The 21,264-nt window shown below is 35.9% G+C and overlaps 3 protein-coding genes across 3 annotated transcripts in view; 1 reads left to right on the top strand and 2 right to left on the bottom strand.

Moving 5' to 3' along the window:
* Positions 1-1,675, top strand: part of LOC111408830 (exocyst complex component SEC3A-like) — a 23,597-nt gene extending 21,922 nt beyond the window's left edge. The window contains exon 25 of the mRNA XM_023038611.1: positions 655-1,675. Within this exon, the coding sequence (XP_022894379.1) occupies positions 655-765 (111 nt within the window). The 3' untranslated portion in view covers positions 766-1,675. The remainder of the gene's footprint in view (positions 1-654) is intronic.
* Positions 1,326-3,244, bottom strand: LOC111408831. Its single transcript, XM_023038612.1, has 5 exons — positions 2,791-3,244; positions 2,636-2,713; positions 2,342-2,441; positions 2,084-2,217; positions 1,326-1,811 (listed from the first exon to the last, which is right to left on the bottom strand). Exons 1-5 carry the CDS (start codon positions 3,136-3,138, stop codon positions 1,587-1,589), a joined length of 885 nt encoding a protein of 294 aa, XP_022894380.1. The 5' UTR covers positions 3,139-3,244; the 3' UTR covers positions 1,326-1,586.
* Positions 3,245-14,245: 11,001 nt separating this feature from the next.
* Positions 14,246-17,166, bottom strand: LOC111408829. The gene is made up of 5 exons (XM_023038610.1): positions 16,997-17,166; positions 16,821-16,869; positions 16,387-16,701; positions 14,653-14,993; positions 14,246-14,573 (listed from the first exon to the last, which is right to left on the bottom strand). Exons 1-5 carry the CDS (start codon positions 17,069-17,071, stop codon positions 14,355-14,357), a joined length of 999 nt encoding a protein of 332 aa, XP_022894378.1. The 5' UTR covers positions 17,072-17,166; the 3' UTR covers positions 14,246-14,354.
* Between the last annotated feature and the right edge of the window lie 4,098 nt (positions 17,167-21,264).

Here is a 21,264-nt window from a genome sequence, read left to right as displayed (position 1 = left end):
AAATATGTCTCACAAAATATTTGATTTTTCAAAAATGTAATGAGATGTCAAATTCTAAGTGGGGGATAGTGCAATGTAAAAGACTCAAAAATTGTTCATCTTCCTCCAAGAATTTAAGGGCCATTCTATTTTATAACAAAATGATTTAATGAAAGTTTCTTTGATGTGTACATGTCCTACAATCTTGATCACATCCCAGTGTATCTGAGTTGTGTAATATGCATGTCCGCGTTTCTTAGCTTTCAAATGGAATCTCCCATTATTATGCTGATGCTGTAAATCACTTGTTGGGGGAGTTTGTTGAGATGAGATATGTTGTCTTATTATGATGTTACATTGGCCGTTCTCCACTAAATTTTGACACCTTGGTGGTTAAGTTCTTATTAGGAAATGGGAATAACTCATCTCAAAGTTGTCGTCATTTGTAGGTTTTAGTGTTGTCGCCCTCCCATTTGCTAATAAGAGTTGAACTCCCAACTTGTCAAAAGTTTATTAGGGAGATAGCAAAATGGGGACAACGGAGCTCATCTCTACATATTTCTTTTTCAAATTTTTATTTCTTCAATTTAATTTTAAAACTTCTGAATATTGAACATGGGCTTACGATTTTGGTATTAGTCCAATCCTAACTCATGTTATGTAAACTATTGGCAGAAGGAGTTCCTTGACAAGTATGACAGTTTTGCACAACTTGTAGCAAAAATTTACCCAGGCAAGACCATCCCATCTGTCTCAGAAATGAGGGATCTTTTGGCATCCATGTAGAGAAGCAGTTCCTCTTGTAAACTCAGTAGTAGCAGTTTTGGATTGGAGAGTTGAGTTGTGTCCAATATTTTTTATATTTTATTATTATTATTATTTTCCCGAGTCCCAAATGAGTCAATCAAAGGCCGCTTTTATCTGAGGGAAAATATATCAAGACAGATCTACTTACTTTTTGTTAATATTAGTCAGCTTCCGTTCAGAGTTCCGTTATGAAGGATAATAAATGCATTATAGAAATCATGTCACCTGCTTTCAGTTGTTTTCTTTTGATCTTCTTTAAGCATATTTGTTAGGTACGATGGAGTTCCAGATATTGTTGGTAAAGTGAGTAGTGTTTATTATACCGTGGGTTGCCTTGGGCAAATTGGATTGCCTAATTTTGAATGTTTTGTTGGATGCTTACTCGTCCCATTGCATCAATACATTGGACCGTGCAGTGTTGGACATGATTAAAGAAGATAAAATCTTTTTTATTATTCTATATAGTATTGTGTACTAAAAAACACTCGTCAGAACCGCAAGAATTAGCCTGTATCTTTCACCACAATGGACATGAAGCATGGAATAATCTATATACGAAGGATGTAATATTCATCTGTCTGTAGCTTTAGTTTTTATAACACTAATCCAAACATAGGAAATAAGCAACCAAAAAAATAACAAAAAGAATATGCCTATAACAATGATATTCTGTATTTATCTGGCTTGATTATTAAAGTTGCTGAAAAAATAAACAAATTCAGGAGGGCTCTTGTCTTCATGCATTGGCTGCAAAACTGCTTTGATGTTTTATGGAAACGAATTTCTGATAAAATCCTCGACTACCTACCGGTATCAGTGCCAATAACTGCAAGTCTGGAAAGAAGAAATATGGAAGCAGAAGAAACAAATATAGCTGCAGCAAAACAAGCAAGATCCCAACCATTGACCACAGGTATACTCTTGAATTTCTCCAAAACCTCCACTAGAAGTATCATTATCACAGCATGCCCCATTTTCGACTTCGCTTGCATAACAGACTGTATTCCCACCCGTGATGTAATTGTCTGAAAGGAAAACGTGTAAAATTTGAAAACTGCGACGTTCTAATACATAAATAATCTGCGGGGACAAAAAACAAGAAACTAAGCTCCTATTTGGTAGAGATTTTTGGATAGTAGATTTTGTGAAATGCGATTTTTTGAACAGTGTGTGATTAAAAGGTAAGAAAAAGTTATGAGTTTACGTGTAAAATTATTTTATTAAAAATATGAGATGAAAAATGAGTTTTATAAAATGGCAGTCAAGTAAGAGCTAAATAATCCACGACATCAAATACCTCTACATTGAAATTGCCAAACAAGCTCGGTCTTAGATGCTGTGATCCTTCGCCTTTGAGATTGTTTTTACCGACAAACATGACGTATAAAGACATTCCGAAAACAAGCATTGCTGTTCCTACTAGGAACACATCTGCAACCAATTGAGTCATCGAATATTAGATTGTTACACTAACATTTCAGCTACCCAAAAAAAAAAAAAGGACCCTAAAATGATGTCTAAGAACTAAAATTTAAATTGAAAAGGAATGGTGTACCAATAGCTTCGATTAGTAGCTGTACAACATGTTCTTGCTGCATCGTATGTGAGATCGCACGAAAATATTGTAAATATGATTGTAGTATCAAGAAACAACCCTGCAAAGACATTTTCATCGTACTTAGTACTTTCATAAACCGTTTGGTACGGTAGAATCAGTATTTCTAGACAGTATTAAGGGAGAAAATTGTTGGAATTTGTTAACTGTATAGACAACATATTTTTCTGCTAAAGATTCAAATTGAATAGAAATTCTAATCTATGTCTTCATGAATAAAGTCTACTCAATTACCTCAACAAAACACAATACCGAACCAAGCAAAGATCCTCCAATTGCAAACAACGTAAAGAATCTGCAGTCAACTATAGCCTGAAAAACAAGATTCAATGAAAATCCATAATTCTCTGAACAATAATTAGTGAAGAATTCCAAGATTATTGTTTTACGTTTTCAATGAACATCTGGATATCGAATTTCCATGGACTTTGTTTAGTAATCATAATCCACCACTGCAAAATTACATTCGAAGTATTTGCTATTAACACAGCCAAATCCAGCCCTTTCTCCGTCTTTGGTTCTGATATCACCACACAAGCTAAGCCGCCGCCGGCATTCACCGCCGTCTTCTTCTTATCACCACCACCAGTAGACATATTTTTTGAACGCAATCCTGCTTTGCTTAAACACATTTGTGCCATAGACCTTGACACCATTGATGAAGACGCAGAATTTGAAAAACGAGACGAGCCTAGACCTAAAGGACTTGACATTCTTAGAACTCTAGTGGATGCCATTGGTGGTGGTTCAAGATTTCAACTTGGACTGGCCTTTTGAGTTTTGGTAAACTGCGTTCTGGGTTTTACGTGGTTGGGAATTTTCACATGTTTATATAGAGAAAATTTGAAGAAGATTCGTGGCATATTGCTGAAATTGTCACCTTTTGCTTTCTTGGAGGGGGATGTATAGAATTTTCATCAATTCTACATTTGATCAAAACATGCGTCCATTTTTTCCTTCTGTCAGCGTGTGGGCCCAGTGATGTTCTAAGCCGGACACATGGCACAAGACGGTATCTTCAATGGACTTTTGTTGGTCACTTTTTCGCCGTTGGTTTAGTCACAAGTGAAAAGGAATTTGAACAGTGAAAAATCTTTGATTCCTCTCAATTAACATTGGCCGTCTTTACATGAATCGCAAAACAAAAATGTCATTTGTAACAAGTTTAAAACACGGTTCAATAGACAGGGACGTAGTCAAGGGAGAACAAAGATTTTTCTATTGAACTATATAAGAGAAAAAATTTACACAAAAGATGGGCTCGAACCGTCATATCTGCGTCCTAAACTAAGTGTAGATTTTAACGTTTAATTTTTCAAGACTATCACACTTAAAACCCTTCAAATATTATTTTTGAATAATGCAACTTGTACATAATCGAGTTTTATAATGGTTTATGTACAAATGAGATGTCAAAAAATGAATGGTGAATTTTTATTTTTTTTTTATTGAAGAAAACTTCTGATCGAATTATACTTCACCATATCATTTATACGTAAACTATTATGTAAATCATTAGGCACATGTTTATTTTTTAGGTAGATTATATGACATTGAATTTTAATTAATAAAAAAGAAAATAACATTAAAATAAAAACTAAAACGTGAAACTTTTTGGTTTGTTTCGGAATTTTCATTCTGGGAATGTAATTTTGGTTTCCAAATGCTGGCGGTCCACGTGCATATACACGCTAGAAACTAAAGTAGGTGGCACGAGAAAGTTGTAATTGGAGTAGAATAGTCGTTGGAAGACTGCATGATTTTTCAGTGGGAAGGACTAAATGCCAAGTCTCATGCATAAGAAGTTCATACATCTCAGAGTGGCGGACCTACATTTGGTCCCGATGGATCACGTGACCCATCAATTAAAAAGAATTTTTTTAATAAAATAAAAAATGAGTAAAGAAACAATCTTTCCAGTTTCCAATTGAAAGAATTCCAAACTGTCCCAAAACCCAAATTCCAATCCAAAGAAACCTAATCCAAATTGAAATTCAATGCAAGAAACCATCCCATTCCCAATTCAATCCTAACTCCCGAATCTACGGCTCCCAATTTCAAACTTGAAGCAAAATCCAGCAATTTGATCCACCCCTCCCGACCGTTCTTGACCTGACTCCCTCTGTTGATAATTCAACCATCTCAAAGGGCAAAACAAGACAGTAATATCCTGCTCTACTAATTTCAAATGTTTGAGTCCGCCACGACATTTGACTCTTGTATGAACTTGGAGAAAAAAATGATCGAATATTGAACTTTCATATTTAATTGAAATATGTTGACTTCTAAATTTTCGACAACTAATCTATTCATTCACCTGTGAGTTTCCCGTGCCATAAGAATGCAAAATCGTTGCGCCAAGGGGTGCACCATGCAACTATCATTCACTCTATGGTGGTCAAATTCAAATAAGAAAACGTAATTTGACAGTTAATTTGTTGGCTGACCTCGCACCATTCATGGCTCCCGACTTGTATTGGCTTGGGCGTTTAAATCTTCTACCGGTCTTCGAGGCTCTCACTCTCCTTGACTGGGCTCATCTACGATCTTAGGCCTTGACTTGCTCCTAGGCTAATAGGCTCGGCTCATTTGTCTATACTTTGGACCCCTTCTCCCATTTGTGTGGATTGTATTTTTCTTTTTGTTGGATAAATCATTTACGATTGAAAAGTATCTAAATGTGGTAGGCCTTCCAAGTCACCGAACTCCCCAAAATCATGATATTCATCGTCCAATTTTAATTCTCATAAACCCTAACTCATTGGTGTCAATAAAGAAAATTATTGACACGAGCATAGTCGAGTGTGGTTAAAGGGGTTGATACTTTGATTTGTTAATGACTCATTAAGCCCTTGTTTTACAATCATTATTGAAAACTCTTTTTTTGCATACTCATTTTTAATCACATATTCACGCAATAAAATATTCGCACGTAAACGATAAATCCAAAACTTTTCCCACTTTTGAATCACATATTTTCTAAAAAATCACTATTCAAAATATTGTTTTTTCATCAAACATGGGCTAAATTAGGTGTGGATGGGAAATATTTTTTGATAGTTTGAGTATGAATTAGGAATAATATAAAGTTTAGATACTCGTATTAAACATTGACTTAAATTAAATATGGGTGTAAAATATTTGAAGGCTTGAATACGAATTATGAAATAATAATAATAATAATAATAAGTAACTTAATAATACAATTATAAAACACAAACACGCGCTACATATAAGCCAGTTAATTATTTTGAAAGGAAGATAATAATTAAGTTTCTAAAAAAAGTTTTTAAGTTATCAAAATTCAAAATTATATATGAACTAGGTGCTTATTAGTTATTACTTATTGCTTAGAATAATGCTACTCAAATAGGAATTGCATAGAGAGCTAGTTCCATTAGGGGTGGGCGCGGGTCGGTTCGGTTCGGTTCGGTTCTCTTTAGAACCGAACCGAACCAAACTTTTCGGGTATCTAGTAAATGGAACCGTCGGGTCCAAATATAATTATAGAACCGTTCGGGTTCGGTTCCATTCGGTTCGGATCGGTTCGGTTCCGTTCGGTTCTGTACCATAATTAAATTTTTTAACATTTATAACAACGTTATATAAATACGACTAATGATACATTTAATAGTTTTGGAATGTCAGAGATTAGTAAACTACCTTGTTCAAATGATCGCTACGATCAAAGCTTCAGTCGGGGAAAGTCACGGCTTCGATCGGAGGGCAGAGTGTCGACCGACGATTGTATAAGTTTTGGAATATTAGATAGACTGCAAGAGTGAGTTCGAGAGTCGTGACAACGTTATGCACTTTATTGTAGGTGTTTAGGGTTATTTAGTGGATTTGATCTTGTTTGGCTAAGAAATGAAACAATAAAATGGGTAATTGGGCCAAAAATTAAAAAATTAGAAATGAAACAAATTATTGGGCCAAAAATTTGGATTTAGAAATCATTAATTTGTTAATTTGTTTAGAAAAAATTAAAATTAAAATAATTTGATTTACTCAATATAAAAAAAATTAGAAAGATTCGGTTCTTCGGTTCTTGGTCTAGAACCGAGAACCGAACCGTACCCGTCGGTTCTCAATTCAGATACCCGTTCGAGTATTTAATTTGACAAGAACCGTCGGGTTCGGATCGGTTCGGTTCGGGTTCGGTTCGGTCGGTTCGATTCGGGAGATTTGCCCAGCCCTAAGTTCCATACGTAGATGTAGAGAAAGTGGCACAATGATGTGGCTGACTGGATCAGCTTACCATTGATTTTGACTAGTTTTTCTACTAAATGAAAGAAATTGTGTTGGGCTAAAAAAAACCTGATTCACTTTGCCAAAAACGTAAGCTGTTGGAACACGTTTTTCTCTTATTTTAAATGGACTGCCCAAATTTTGCCAAATGTCAAATTACCTACTGTTGGATGAAGACTTCTAATGGCTTCTATATTAATTGGCTTGGCTGGACGTGAAACATAGAACTCAAATTCCTTATTTTCTCTCACCTCACGAGTTCCTCCCTGCCTCTCGTCTCTCTCTCTCGGTGGTCCTTCAATCTATCAATTTTTGCACTCCAAAATTAGCCCCTGTTGATGAGAAATTAATCCAACATTGTATAGATAAGCTTGAGTGATTTAACAAGGTGTATTGGTGTTATTCTTAAGTGAATGCCATTCTCGAATGTATAGAGGCTTATGTTGAAATAATCTTGAGTGATTGTTGTATAGGCTTCGATTCATCATTCTTGAGTGAATGTTGTACGGTTTATGAGGCTTAATTTTGGGGAAAATCTTGTGTGATTTTGGCTTAGACCGGACATATTTTGGTTCCATTGATATAGTGATTTCTTCCGTTTGACGGAAGCTCAAAGGGGCATTAGGAACGAAATTCCAAACCTCTTGCCTTATGGCGAAAATACCACGTTCTTTCTTGTGCTTTCTGCATTTTTTCTTTCATTTCAGTTTTTGCAGTTTACTATTTTTGTTGATTGAAGTGGGCTAATTTTTTGAACTTCTCGTAACAATGATATCAGAGCAAGTTGACGGTGGTTCTTGGTGCCGGTGTTGGTAGATTCGAAGGTTTCTTGCACTGGTTCAGTTGATCTCGTTTGTTTCTTGAAACCCTAATAAGAGATTTTGGTGAGTTCGTTCCATAATTGACGAGTTACATACATAATATTTGTCTATACTGTGAGACTTTTGTAACCGACTTAAAATCCCTAAATTTGAGACTTTATCTTGACAATTCCTTTGTCTAGAAATCGTAAGTTGTCTGGAATCTGAGAATTGTCTTGATTTATAAGTGGAAGATTTTGGACAAATTTTATGTTTTCTGCATGAGTTCATTATACTGTATATGGCATGTTATACTTGTGACTTGACACACTGCTAGTTTTTTGTGTAAACTGCTTATTCATGTGGTGAATGGACTGATGAGATCTTACTGCATAACTTGTATTGTATAACTCACTTGTTAACTGTGCACTTTAAATTTGATTATGGTGTATGACATTTGAGTTCCTGCAAGTAGTATATACTGTTGACTTTGTATGTGATTTGCCTGCACTAATTTTAATCCAATTGTGTTTTGATTAAATCAACTAAAGTTGAATTAGAGATTTTTAATGGTAAATGAGACTTTAGTCTCTGGCGTCAGAAAATGCGAGCCCTTTTACTTCAACAAATATGTGTTAAAGCCATTGATGAGTTATGGCCTAATGATATGGAAGAAATTAAGAAAACTGAACTTGATGAAACTGCATGGAGTTCTATATTCTTGCATTTGTCTGACAATGTTTTTGAGAGAAATTGGCGAGACAAAAACTGCTGTTGAGTTGTGGAAAAAATTGGAAAATACTTATTTGAATAAAACCATGTCTAATAAAGTGTATCTTCTAAAACAATTTTTTGGTTTCAAATTGGACCCATCTCTTGATCTTGATGCTAACATTGATAGATTCAACAGATTATCCCGTGACCTAGCCGATTGTGATGAGAAACTCTCAAAAGAGCAGCTGGTTGTGGTTTTGTTAAATTCACTAAGTGATAAGTACAAAGATGTCAAAAATGCTATTGAATATAAAAGAGAGACTCTAACTACTGATGTGGTAATAAATGCACTGAGAAATAAAGAGTTAGAGTTAAAATCTGAGAAGAGGGAATCTATTAGTGGTGAAAATTTGATGGTTAAATCCAAACCAAACACAAATCCAAAAATTGTCAATTTCAATAAGCAAAATAGATTACCATTTCTGCCTGTGATGCATAAATCTGTGTCTATTCTTGAATATTTGCATGCTAATCTTTGGGGACCAGCTTCTGTGCCCACACATACTGGTTTCAAAGTTTTTCTTTTAATCATAGATGATTTTTTTAGGAAAAATTGGCTCTTTCTGCTTAAACAAAAGTCCGACACTTTTAATGCTTTTAAAGAATGAAAAACCTTGATTGAGAATCAAACAAATAAAAAGATTAAAGTGTTGAGGACTGATAATGGGCTTGAGTTTTGCAATTATGAATTTGATAAATTGTGCAAAGTGCATGGTATTCTAAGACACAGAATAGTGACACACACCCCCACAACAAAATGGTTTGGCTGAAAGAATGAACCAAACTATTCTTCAGAGAGTTAGATGCATGTTATTAGGTTCTGGTCTTCCCAAGTTATTTTGGGGGGAAGCTGCAAAAACTGCTAGTTATCTCATAAATAGAAGTCTCGCTATTACTATACAATTTAAATCCCCTGAAGAAGTTTGGACAGGAAAACCTGTAGATTTGAGTAATCTAAAAATATTTGGGTGTGCAGCCTTTGCAAATCAATCTGAAGGGAAACCTGAACTTAGGGCCCTTAAATGTGTTTTTTTGGGCTATGGCGAAGGGGTATAGACTTTGGGTAAGAGAGACCAAAGATTATAAGATCATTATAAGTAGAAATGTGGTGTTTAATGAATCTGATCTGCCTTGTTTGAAATCTGAAAATAACACAAATAAATCTTGTCAAACTAAAAATAAGGGAAGGGAAATTGAAATTGAGGTGGAGCAAGTTAATAATGATAATCTACAATATGATCGGATTGAAAATAGTGAAACTCAAAATGATGAAGAAACTGATCAAAATGAATCTGATTTTGAGGTTAATCAACCCTTAAAGGATTATCAACTTGCTAGAGATAGAGAAAGGAGAGAAATAGGATCACCTGTGAGATTTGATGATGAAATGTCCCTTGTCACTGTTCAGGGGTTCATTGAGAATGAACCTGAGTCCTATAAAGATGCTTTGAGTAGCAAGGACTCTAAGCATTGGCTAGACGCAATGCATGATGAGATGGAATCGTTGAGAAAGAATAAAACTTTGACCTTGGTTAAAAGACCTAAAGGAAAGAGAGTTATAAATTGCAAGTGGATCTATAAGCTCAAAAGAGGTGAAAAAGATGAGAATGACATTAGATGCAAGGCAAGACTTGTGGCTAAGGGTTTTGCTCAAAAGGAGGGGATATACTTTAATGAAATATTTTCCTCCGTTGTAAAATTTACAACTGTCAGAGTCATACTTGCCCTAGCAGCTCAATTTAATTGGGAATTGGATCAATTAGATGTAAAAACTGCGTTTTTAAATGGAGATCTTGAAGAAACCATTTTTATGGAACAACCTAAAAGCTTTAAAGTGAATAAAAATTTAAACTTAGTATGCCTTCTTAAAAAGTCACTTTATGGTTTAAAACAAGCTCCAAAACAATGGTATAAAAGATTTGACACTTTTGTGCTTTGACTTAGTTTTAAAAGAAGTAATTTCGATACTTGTCTTTATTGTAAAGGAAACGGATGTGAGAATTCACTCTATCTTTTACTTTATGTAGATGATATGCTTTTAGCGAGTTATGACATAAAGGAAATAGAGTCATTAAAGACAAATTAAAATCTGAATTTGAAATGAAGGATTTAGGTCTTGTTAGAAAAATCTTGAGTATCGAAATTAAAAGAAATAGAAGAGAGGGCACACTAAGCCTAAATCAAAAATCTCATGCTTTGAAAATACTTGAAAGATTTTCAATGTCCGATGCTAAAAGTGTGAGTCTACCTTTAGCTAATCACTTCAAATTATCTAATGATCAATGTCCCAAAACTGAAGAAGAGTTTAAAAGAATGGCTAGAGTGTTATATTCTAATGCTATGGGATCAGTTACGTATCTAATGATTTGTTCTAGACTTGATTTAGCATTTGCAATAAGTGTATTGAGTAGATACATGTCTAATCTTGGTGAGGTTCATTGGGAAGCGATGAAGTGGCTTCTAAGATACATTAAGGGAACTTGTGACCTAGGAATTGAGTATAGAAAACAATCTGAGGGTGTTATTTTGAGAGGTTTCACTGATTCTGATTTTGCAGGTATACACTTAACAGAAAATTGACTTCTGCCTATGTATACACTTTATGTAATTCCTGTATAAATTGGAAATCACAATTACAAAAGATTTTTGCATTGTCTTCAACTGAAGCAGAATATATAATTGCTACTGATGCAATTAAAGAGAGAATTTGGCTAAAAGGACTTTTAAATGAATTTGGTTTCATAAATGATGTTGTCTTACATTTTGATAGCTAATCTGCTATATATTTGAGTAGAAATCTTGTGTTACATAATAGATTTAAACATGTTGATGTGAAATTTCATTTTATTAGAGATGTAATTTCTCAAGGTGTTGTTAAACTTGAAAAGATTTCTACCCATTTTAATCCTGCTGATGTTGGAACTAAAATGCTGCCTTTAAACAAGTTTTTGGACTGTTTAAAACAGCTGAATATTAACTTTTGCTAATTTGTGTATTAGGGAATAAGAGCACGTGATGTCATGTTCGGAGAGATTACTATAGATGATATTGGAATCATTGTACCAAGGTGGAGAATGTAGAGAAAGTGGCACAATGATGTGGCTGACTGGACCAACCGACCATTGACTTTGACTAGTTTTTCTACTAAATGAAAGAAACTGTATTGGACTAAAAGAAACCTAATTCACTTTGCCAAAAACGTAAGCTGCTAGAACATGTTTTTCTCTTATTTTAAATGGATTGCCCAGATTTTGCCAAATGTCAAATTACCTACTGTTGGATGAAGACTTCTAATGGCTTCTATATTAATTGGCTTGGATGGACGTGAAACATAGAATTCAGATTCCTTATTTTCTCTCACCTCACGTGTTCCTCTCTCCCTCTCTGTCTCTCTCTCTCTCTCTCTCTCTGGTCCTTCAATCTATCAATTTTTGCACTCCAAAAATTAGCCCCTGTTGATGATAAATTAATCCAACCTTGTATAGATAATCTTGAGTGATTTAACAAGGTGTATTGGTGTTATTCTTGAGTGAATGTCATTGTCGAATGTATAGAGGCTTATGTTGAAATAATCTTGAGTGATTGTTGTATAGGCTTCGATTCATCATTCTTGAGTGAATGTTGTACGGTTTATGAGGCTTAATTTTGGGGGAAATCTTGTGTGATTTCGGCAGAGTGCTACGAAAATTGTACCGAACAAATTTTGGTTCCATTGATATAGTGATTTCTTCCGTTTGACGGAAGCTCAAAAGGGGATTAGGAACGAAGTTCCAAACCTCTTGTCTTAGGGCAAAAATACCGCGTTCTTTCTTGTGTTTTCTGCATTTTTTCTTTCATTTTAGTTTTTGCAGTTTACTATTTTTGTTGATTGAAGTGGGTTGATTTTTTTGTTGATTGCTACTTTAAAGTTGTATAATAATAGAGTTATAACAAACTTATACAATTAGAAACTTTCATTTGAGCATTTAGTGAATTTTATAATGAGATCTTAATTGCAGGTAAATAGAAAAAATAATCATGATACACTAACGTAATGGTTGAGATAATTCTTGACATAATGTCACATGCTATCATATTATTGGACTATTTAAAATACAATTAACATTTTTATCCAATCGTATCTTGTCAACACTCGTTCTGGCAAAGAATTTGTCAACATTTTCTGTCAAATTGGCTTTACCCTAAAAAAATGTCATCAGGAGGATTGTGGTATCTTGATGGAGTGACAGAAAAAGATTTGCATATTCACTCCCAAATTCATTAGTTTGATGCTGTATGCAATTTTGAGAACTTGCTGATTACTTTTGTTCAAGAATTTTCATAAATGTCCACCTATTTTTAATGCATACTATGTAGCTCGTTTTTCCGTATTTTGGAACCGACATGTTTTGTTATTATGTATGTTGTAATGTAGCTAGCTATGTACCCCATTATCAATCTCAAATATCATAAAATGGGTCTTCGTTGGTACCTCAGGGCACTTGAAGAGGTGGTCATTCGTGTTCTTTCTGCTACATTTGTTATTGATGCATCACGAGTTGATGGCTTAACTGGTGTTTGGGTTGGTATGTCTTATAACTCATCTTCCAATGATGGTTGGTTTATGTTTTATACATGCAAATTAGCTTATAATTGATGAAGTTTACTCTTTTGGAAAGAAGAATAAGTGAATAACAGGATCTATTTTTGCATAACTTGAATGTCTGAAGCAATGAACGTTGATTTCATCTTGAGACACATTTATATGGCATAATGCAAATAATGAGGATGTAAATCAGCCTTGTGAACGGTGCACCAAATTGCACATCAAAGCAATAATGCAGACCTATGCATGCGAATTAGGAATTTGATTTTCTGAGTATATAAGAGGGTGATAGTTTCATTTTCTTTTGTCACCGATAAAATCCATATAGAAATCAAAATAGCATTTCAGAGTTATTCCGATTTTTCTGTTCTTTCATCCTTGAAGAGTGGTCTTTTGTGATGATGCAAGGATTTTCATTTGGAAATCAATATATCTGATTGTTTGGAGATTGTGGGATCATTAGTTTCATCTAACATCTTTCAGGATTGGAAATGTAACTGCTCGTTGATAAAAGTTGCGTGCTTTATGTCTATTGGTCTTTAAGGAACTTTAGAATATATCTTAAAAGGCTGTACAATTAAGCATGTTTCTGTATAAATGTTCTTGTTTAGTTGTTTTGATAATCCAATTAGCATTTTTGTCCTTTTGGTTTTTCCTGTCCGTTTGTGTTTAGTGTTCTTTAAAACTGAGGGATTCAGCATCCAAATCTCACTTATTTCCTTAATCAATTGTGTTTGCTTATCATCAGTCTCATAGGTTATGTTGCTTTTCAAGATTTGTTAATTTTCTGCTGTCTTTGATGTTTTAATTGGAACTGATACGGGATCTCAAACACCTTCAGGAGACAAGAAATTAGCAGCCTTTGGTATAAAAGTATCACAATGGATAACATTTCATGGATTGACACTGAATGTCACCATAGATATTGCACCCTTTCATCAGATAGTTCCATGTGGGGTTCGGGATCGTCGAGTTGGAAACATAAAGGGACTGTTAAGAGAGAGTTTGTCGTCTAACGGACATAGAGCAGCAAATAATGATCACACTGATGACTGCATTTTGATTGAAATTGCTTATAAATCGTCGCTTAGGGAGTTTTGTGATGTTTTCCAACTTGATATGCAGCCTAAATTTGCACCTACTGGATGGAGAAACCGTTAACCTCGTGAAAACCTAGCACTAACACGAAGGGTCGACTCAGAATTCGCGGAGCAGCAGCCTTCAAATTTTACATGTATTTGCAATCACATTCTTTTTCTCTGCTATACACATTTGTATTCTAAATCTGTAATACAATCCAGTTGAAACATTTCCGCTGGTTATTTCTCAAAACTAACAAATTAACTATGGCAAAACACTATCTTTTAAGGTTCAGAGTACTAATATTGAAATTTTATATATTAGAGTGAGGTTGCTGTAATGGTATATAAGAGAAACTAAAAAAAAAGAATTGCCAACATGAACAAAAGTTTGAAATGATTACCAATCTCTAACTGTAATAATATTGGCCAAAACATGTAGGTAGGTGCATCATCCTCTATACAAATCAGTAGTTCTCTGCAACTGGTCTAGATGGAAAGAGCCTAAGCAGAAACGTAAGCAAGGACCAAAGACAAACCAAACCTAGGACACGGAAAGTCATAATCATGGAAACCAATGCACCAGTTTTGTCCAAAACTGCGGGGGTTACAGACGCGCCCCTCATTGCGAACATTAACTTCTCCATGAAACTGGTAGCCCTTGTCAACTGATATATCCTATAAACCTGCAAAGAAAACATAATCCCTTTTAATGTTACGTCGCTTTACAAGGAGAGTATCTAAATTGATAGAGAATTTTCTTGCCTCGAAGATAATAGGCACTAAAGGCCAGCAGGATGATCCTGTCGTATCAAGACGTCTCTCGAATAAATATTGAGCCAAACAGCCAAATAAGAAAGGAAGCACTGAAACCAATGCAGATAAGCCCAGCACTGGCCAGGTGACATAAACTGCTAGGAGAGGAGCGAAAATCTTGAAGCCCATAGTAAAGAATGCAGATGTCAAGTATCCTCTCAGGCCTGTGATAAGACTCCACCTCTTTGGGCTAAACTGCAGAAATGGCTTCTGAACATGGTCGGTTACTAGCAGAAATATTGCAAGTCCAGCATAGAAAACGACCTCAGTAGAAATTGAAGAGACAATTTCTGCATTAAAATTGACATAAAATAGAGTAAACTCTCGTCCTTGGACAATAAAGATGATTTGCAGAACTTCTACAAGCCTAAGCTCAGAAAAGAATGAGACAACTATGTCTGCATGATAACTATATGGAAAATGCTAACTGTTTGTTAATAAAAATGAGAACGGTAAAATAAATTTAACAAAATGAGGTGCACTGATGAAGATGTAAGACAGCTAAATAGCACAAAATCAGAAAAGTCGATGCTAATTTGATCTTCTTCTCTATTATTTCAAATTGTGAAAGAAAGCACGAGATATCTATCCATATTAGTAAATCTAAGGCTAGCATGACATGACTGGATATAAAACAATAATATCAAAATCCAACATATTCATCCTATACTCTCGTACACAATTGTCAAAAATATCTAAAACACCATAGATTTACATTCTTGTTTCTGTTGTGCATATAGAATAGCGACTGTATCCTTAGCATATCCTTTGTCTTTTTCTGCACTCTAGTTTACTGAATTTACCCAATGCTATAAAGAAAGACTGCTTTTCCAATAAGACATTATTATGAGTCTATACTTATATATCAAAGTTCAAGAACTTTTATGGAGAACTAAAGCCTTTGCCGAGATTTCAGTCATGAGCCTGCCAGTTCGTATTGTAAACAACTATGTCCAACACTTCTACTTAATCCAAATGCTATCTCATCCTCCAAATCTAGTTTACATCTGCACACAACACATCACGGTGTACATACAGATACCGATAAAGTTATACACAGACAAATATAAATGTCAAACAATTGAGACTTAAAACCTCACCTCTTCCCCCCACCCCCCCCCCCCCACCCCCCCCCCGCCCCCAAACCAAATGCCCCCCCCCCCCCCCCCCCCCCCTTTTGCATCAATTGTTTTCAGAGGGTGGCAATGGGAAGATTGGATTTTTGGTGGATGGGGTAATAATTAGGTTTTGCAATGAGTTGGATTTGAAGGAAATATCACAGTCTCAGAGTAGTCCTGCTCATACAGGTTAAAAAGGGAACCAACAACGTACCACTGGTGACCCTAAGTTCACATCTGTCATTGATTACCACAATCTCATCCTTTTGATTCAAACGGAGCATCAGACTGTTCAATAACCCAAAACAAACACAATAAATCTTAATTGACCTTTTATATATTCCATGGACGAGTCCGATGCTACTAGGAAGGTCAGGAAGACAGGAAGTAAACTTTCATAGTTACGACAATCCCATACGAATGAATAGTATTTTTAGAAACTAACTACTAAATCAAAGCATCAGCATAACGAAAATTCGTGTAATCACTTCCTCTGTACCTGGATGTTCCAGTACATAATCATACCTAGAAGCATCATTACTTGTGTATAAAGTATATATAATACCTGCAAGAACCTCATTCTTTAAGAAATCTTCAACGGCATTGACAATGAAGAATTGGGGAACAAGCAATGACGAAATCAATGCAATTGGAGCCAAAATCCAAAGTAAAGAGCCAGTGTTTTCCTTATACGGAGTTGATACCAGTTGACTTTCTTCAACAGACTGATGAGTTATATTCACAAACGAAACAGACCCAGATTTACCACGAAAAGTTTCCGAATTCTTGCTAGCATTTACGCGAAAACCCAACTTCCTTGATGAATTCAAATCAGCAGCACATATAACCGCTCCTCTTCTCTTTAAATGTGGCAAAAAAGCTTAACAAAGAGTTGGGAAGGGGGGGGAGGGGGGGATAAGCATGACTTCACCAAAACATCCAAGATTTCAAAAATGACACAGTAAAAACGAAAATGAAATAAAAAGCTAGCCAACATACATTTGAACTCAATCTGAAAGCTGGGCCTTCGTTTTTCGAGCGTGGTAACCTAAAGAACCAAGATTTTTTGCACAAGAAAAATTAGATGATGGAAACATCACAATTCACAATTACTACTCATTATCATTGTGAGAAAATGACAAAGTAATTGAAATTTAATAAAGTGAATTACTTACCGTGTGAAGTTGAGGATAAAACTGGGTGGAAGGGGGATGATTCTGAAGGAAAGCACAGGCAGATTGGAATTCCATGTTGGACTGGTGAGTATATTTGTAGGGTTTTGCGGATAGGGATTGCTCGCTAAATTGTTCTAAAAACCTTTACCACAACTCGGTCAAGTCTATAGTTTGGTGTATCACTCAATGAGCTAAGAACTCGGTTGAAATTTTATTGTTTTTATCTTTTAAGGTCAAAATCATATTAAATCATTATTCGTTCAATCTTAGAGCTTGTTTGTTAGGATTTAAAAGTCAATTAAAATCAATTTTTAACCGTTTTTCACTATTTAAGTCGTCATTTTAAAATTTTTCTCTCACAGATAGAACTCACTCTCTCTCTAACGATCAAAAAATCAATTATCAAAATTTCTACCAAACAAGCACTTAACTCATCATAAATATTGGGAGATGCATTATCACTCTTGAGCTTCGTCTAGTTGTACTTTTACTTATAAGGCTTACCTTGTTGCTACGTCTCAAGCCTTTGAACTTTATTGTAAAATTAATAAAATTTTACATGTAATAAATATTAAAAAAATGTAGGACAATATATGAGTTCGCATTTGATTTATATTTTGCTATTGTTGATAAAATTTTGAACAGAAATTTTGGCTTTGATTATTATAGGTAACTATCGAGGCACTTTTGACGCATGTGAGTTGCAAAATTTAAGAATACTTTTAATGTTAGCTTAGGCAATATCTTGGGAGATTGTATAAAAACTACCATAAAAAAAGAGAGAGAAAAAAAAGTCTTTTTCGAAAGCCAAAACTTCCGCATGATAATGAAATATCCTCTCAGAACTCTGAACAACATTAGATGACACTAAATGAGTAGAAAATAAAAAACCCGATGCTAACATAAGTTTTAATTGGATGTTCAAGTGAAAATGATATTACAACTTGTTTTATTTGAATTCATCATCAAACACCATTTCAGGAGACTAAAATTCAAAGAAGGTGTATATTTCTAGATCCCAATACACTCGATGCCACAATGTTACCAAAAAAGTATAAGCCCAAAAATACTATGTACCCTAACCACACATTCGTAACTCCAAATCTCTGAGTTCGTTCAAGTCCTTCATGTCCATCGTACATAAATAGCAAATGCAAGTTTTAAAATCCTCAGCGGTCGAAAGAGTATTGGATGAGCATTAAGTATACATCTGGAAGCATGAATACAACTAGTGATGCCAAACTGCGAAGCATTTGACAGAAATGAATTAAATTCAAACATTATAACAGGCTTAAGTTTAAGACATTAAATTCTGACAATCCGATCCGACAATCAAAAAATGTAAATATCACATCACATCTAAACAGCGTCCTCTAATCTCAAATGTGAACATCAAGCATCTCACAAATGCCCTTGAATTCGGATCATTTAAGTTCGATATGTTGACCTAATAATCAAAATTTATAGAGTTTCTATTCATTTACCAAAGGTGAGAATTTTCGGGGATCCAAATATCTCAGGATATCAAATCCACCTTGCCAAGCTAGGCGGAGCACTAGCAGTCCTTTATCGACACACTTAAAGCTACAACGACAGCCATTATCGTCAACCCTCATTGTTACGTGTTGACACACTTGGCCAATGCACTGGGGCCCATGGCCCACTTCTACCGAATCACGTGGCATCTTATTCGAGGCTCCATCCCAACAAGAACACCAATATATTATAACAACACCAAACGTGGTTCAAGTGCTGCCACCGAAGCTAATATGTCGAGGAGATTTCGTAGCCGAGGCCCTCCTATCCGAAGTCCTGAGGCTCTAAGCAGCACTGCTCTCTAGAGATCCAGTCTTACACAAGGATCCTCCCTGAGTAAGTGATGAGACACACATCATAGAGTCTAAGTGTTTTGTCTTGTCAACGTAGTGGCAGAACCGTCAATTAATTAATGTGTAGAAGGTTAGGAAGTCAAATGTGACACCTATAATTAGACTTGTAAACTTACAAGATGAAGCCACGTGTACTCCCAACCAAGGATCACGATCTAAGTTATAATACTATAAATACTCCCCATATATCTCTCACAAGGGTAATGCAAGAATCAATACAAGGAACAACCATTTACTCAACTCTCTCTCTTATTATCTTGCAACACAATAGGAGTTTACGCATTTTTACATACACATTTACAAAACATCGATTGGTAGTTATGGTACAATCGGTCTACGAACATCTCGTCGGATTCCGAACGTGCTCCTTACGCACCTCTTCAAACGCGTCTCCTTCTAGAAGGTCCAACTGTAACCATCATTGCACATTCAATGCTGCAGCCGTACGTGCTTTGAAAGTCAAAACGGTTCGGTTGTTCTTGTTAACTTGCGCAAATTATCAAATCATTGGCACAAACCTAAAAAACAATCATATCTTCACAAGTCTCGACAGGTTCGATCCACTCACCGCCTCGACTTCTTTTTCTGCTTCTACGTAAATTTAGCCACATCTTCACAAGTCTCGACAGGTTCGATCCACTCACTGCCTCGGCTTCTTCTTCTGCTTCTACGCAAATTCGATCACATTTTCACAAGCCTCGGTAGGTTCGATCTCTCACCGCCTCGACTTCTGCTTCTGCTTCTACGTAGATTCAGCCACATCTTCACAAGCTTTGGAAGGTTCGATCCACTAACCGCCTCGCCACTCACCGCCTCGGCTTCTTCTGCTTCTACGCCGATTCAACCACATCTTCACAAGCTTCGGAAGGTTCGATCCACTCATCGCCTCGGCTTCTTCTGCTGATTCTATGCAGATTTAGCCACATCTTAACAAGTTTCGACAGGTTCGATCCAGTCACCGCCTCGACTTTTCTTCTACTTCCTCATATTTCAGTCACCTTTTCCAACCACAGCAACACCAATACTTTCAACTCCAACCATGATATAAATATTTATACTTGAACTTGAGGGACTATCAGCTAAGGTACAAAAATTTCTCAATTTTTACCCCCACACCCTTCACCATAATAAAAGTCCATGCATTACATAAAATGACTGTACTTGGACTTAGTGTTGACAGACTTTGCAGACCCACTGGGACCCATGGTCCACTTTTGCCGAATCACGTAGCATCTTATCCGAGGCCCCATCCCAACAAGAACACCAGCATCAGGCGTGGTCCAAGTGCTGCCATCGAAGCTAATATGCCGAAGATATCTCATAGCCGAGGCCCTTCTGTATCTGAGGCCCTTCGTAGCCGAGGCTCTCCTATCCAAAGTCCTGAGGCTCTAAGTAGCACTGTTCCCCAGAGATCCGATCTTGCACAAGGATGCTCCCTGAGTGATTGATGGAACACCCATCATGGAGCACAAGTGTCTTGTCTTGTCAACGTAGTGGCAGAACCGCCAATTAATTAATGTGTAGCAGGTTAGGAAGTCAAATGTGACACCTATAATTGGACTTGTACGCTTATGAGATGAGGCAATGTGTACTCCTAACCAAGGGTCACACGATCTAAGTTATAATACTATAAATACTTCCCATGTATCTCTCACAAAGGTAATGCAAGAATCAATACAAGGAACAACCATTTACTCAACTCTCTCTTATTATCTTGCAACACAATACGAGTTTACATATTTACAAACATCGATTGATAATTATGGTACAATCGGTCTACGAACATTTCGTCGGATTTCAAACGTTCTTGTCCCGCGCCGTTGAGCTACTCCCATGCCCTTGATCTATCCGTTTTAGATCGTCCACGTGTCTTAGCGTGTTAAACTTTCGCTTACGTGTGCGCGGATGGGTATGACATCTATTGGCAATATATTCTGGGGTCAACACTAATTTCATTGCTACCCTTGCTACCGCGACCACCTCCATTATTGGTGGTGCACATCCACACATTAGTGGCACAACACAATGAACAACAATTCCAATTAATGTAAATGCTTCCATTATCAAAGCATTCTAGATTACAAAATTATATCAGATTTTTGGATAATTAGCACAAAATATCCCAATCGTTTACACCATTATGCAAATCGTCCATATTGTTTCAAATTTGACGTTTGCACCCCCATTTAGAAATGTCAAAAAACTCGTCTTTCTCGATACCCACTAGCCCCACCCCAAATGGGACGGGGATTCCCGCTTAATCGGGTAGGGACGAGTATGGGTAACAGGGGCCCCCACCACGCCCCATTTTCACCCCGCCCTGTTTAATTTATTTTTTTAAAAGAATTCAATATTTTAAATAGAAAACTTCATGAAATT

Source organism: Olea europaea, chromosome 14 (assembly GCF_002742605.1).
Source record: "Olea europaea var. sylvestris chromosome 14, O_europaea_v1, whole genome shotgun sequence".
In the NCBI taxonomy this organism is placed as follows: Eukaryota; Viridiplantae; Streptophyta; class Magnoliopsida; order Lamiales; family Oleaceae; genus Olea; species Olea europaea.
This window is presented reverse-complemented; position numbering and strand designations above follow the sequence as displayed.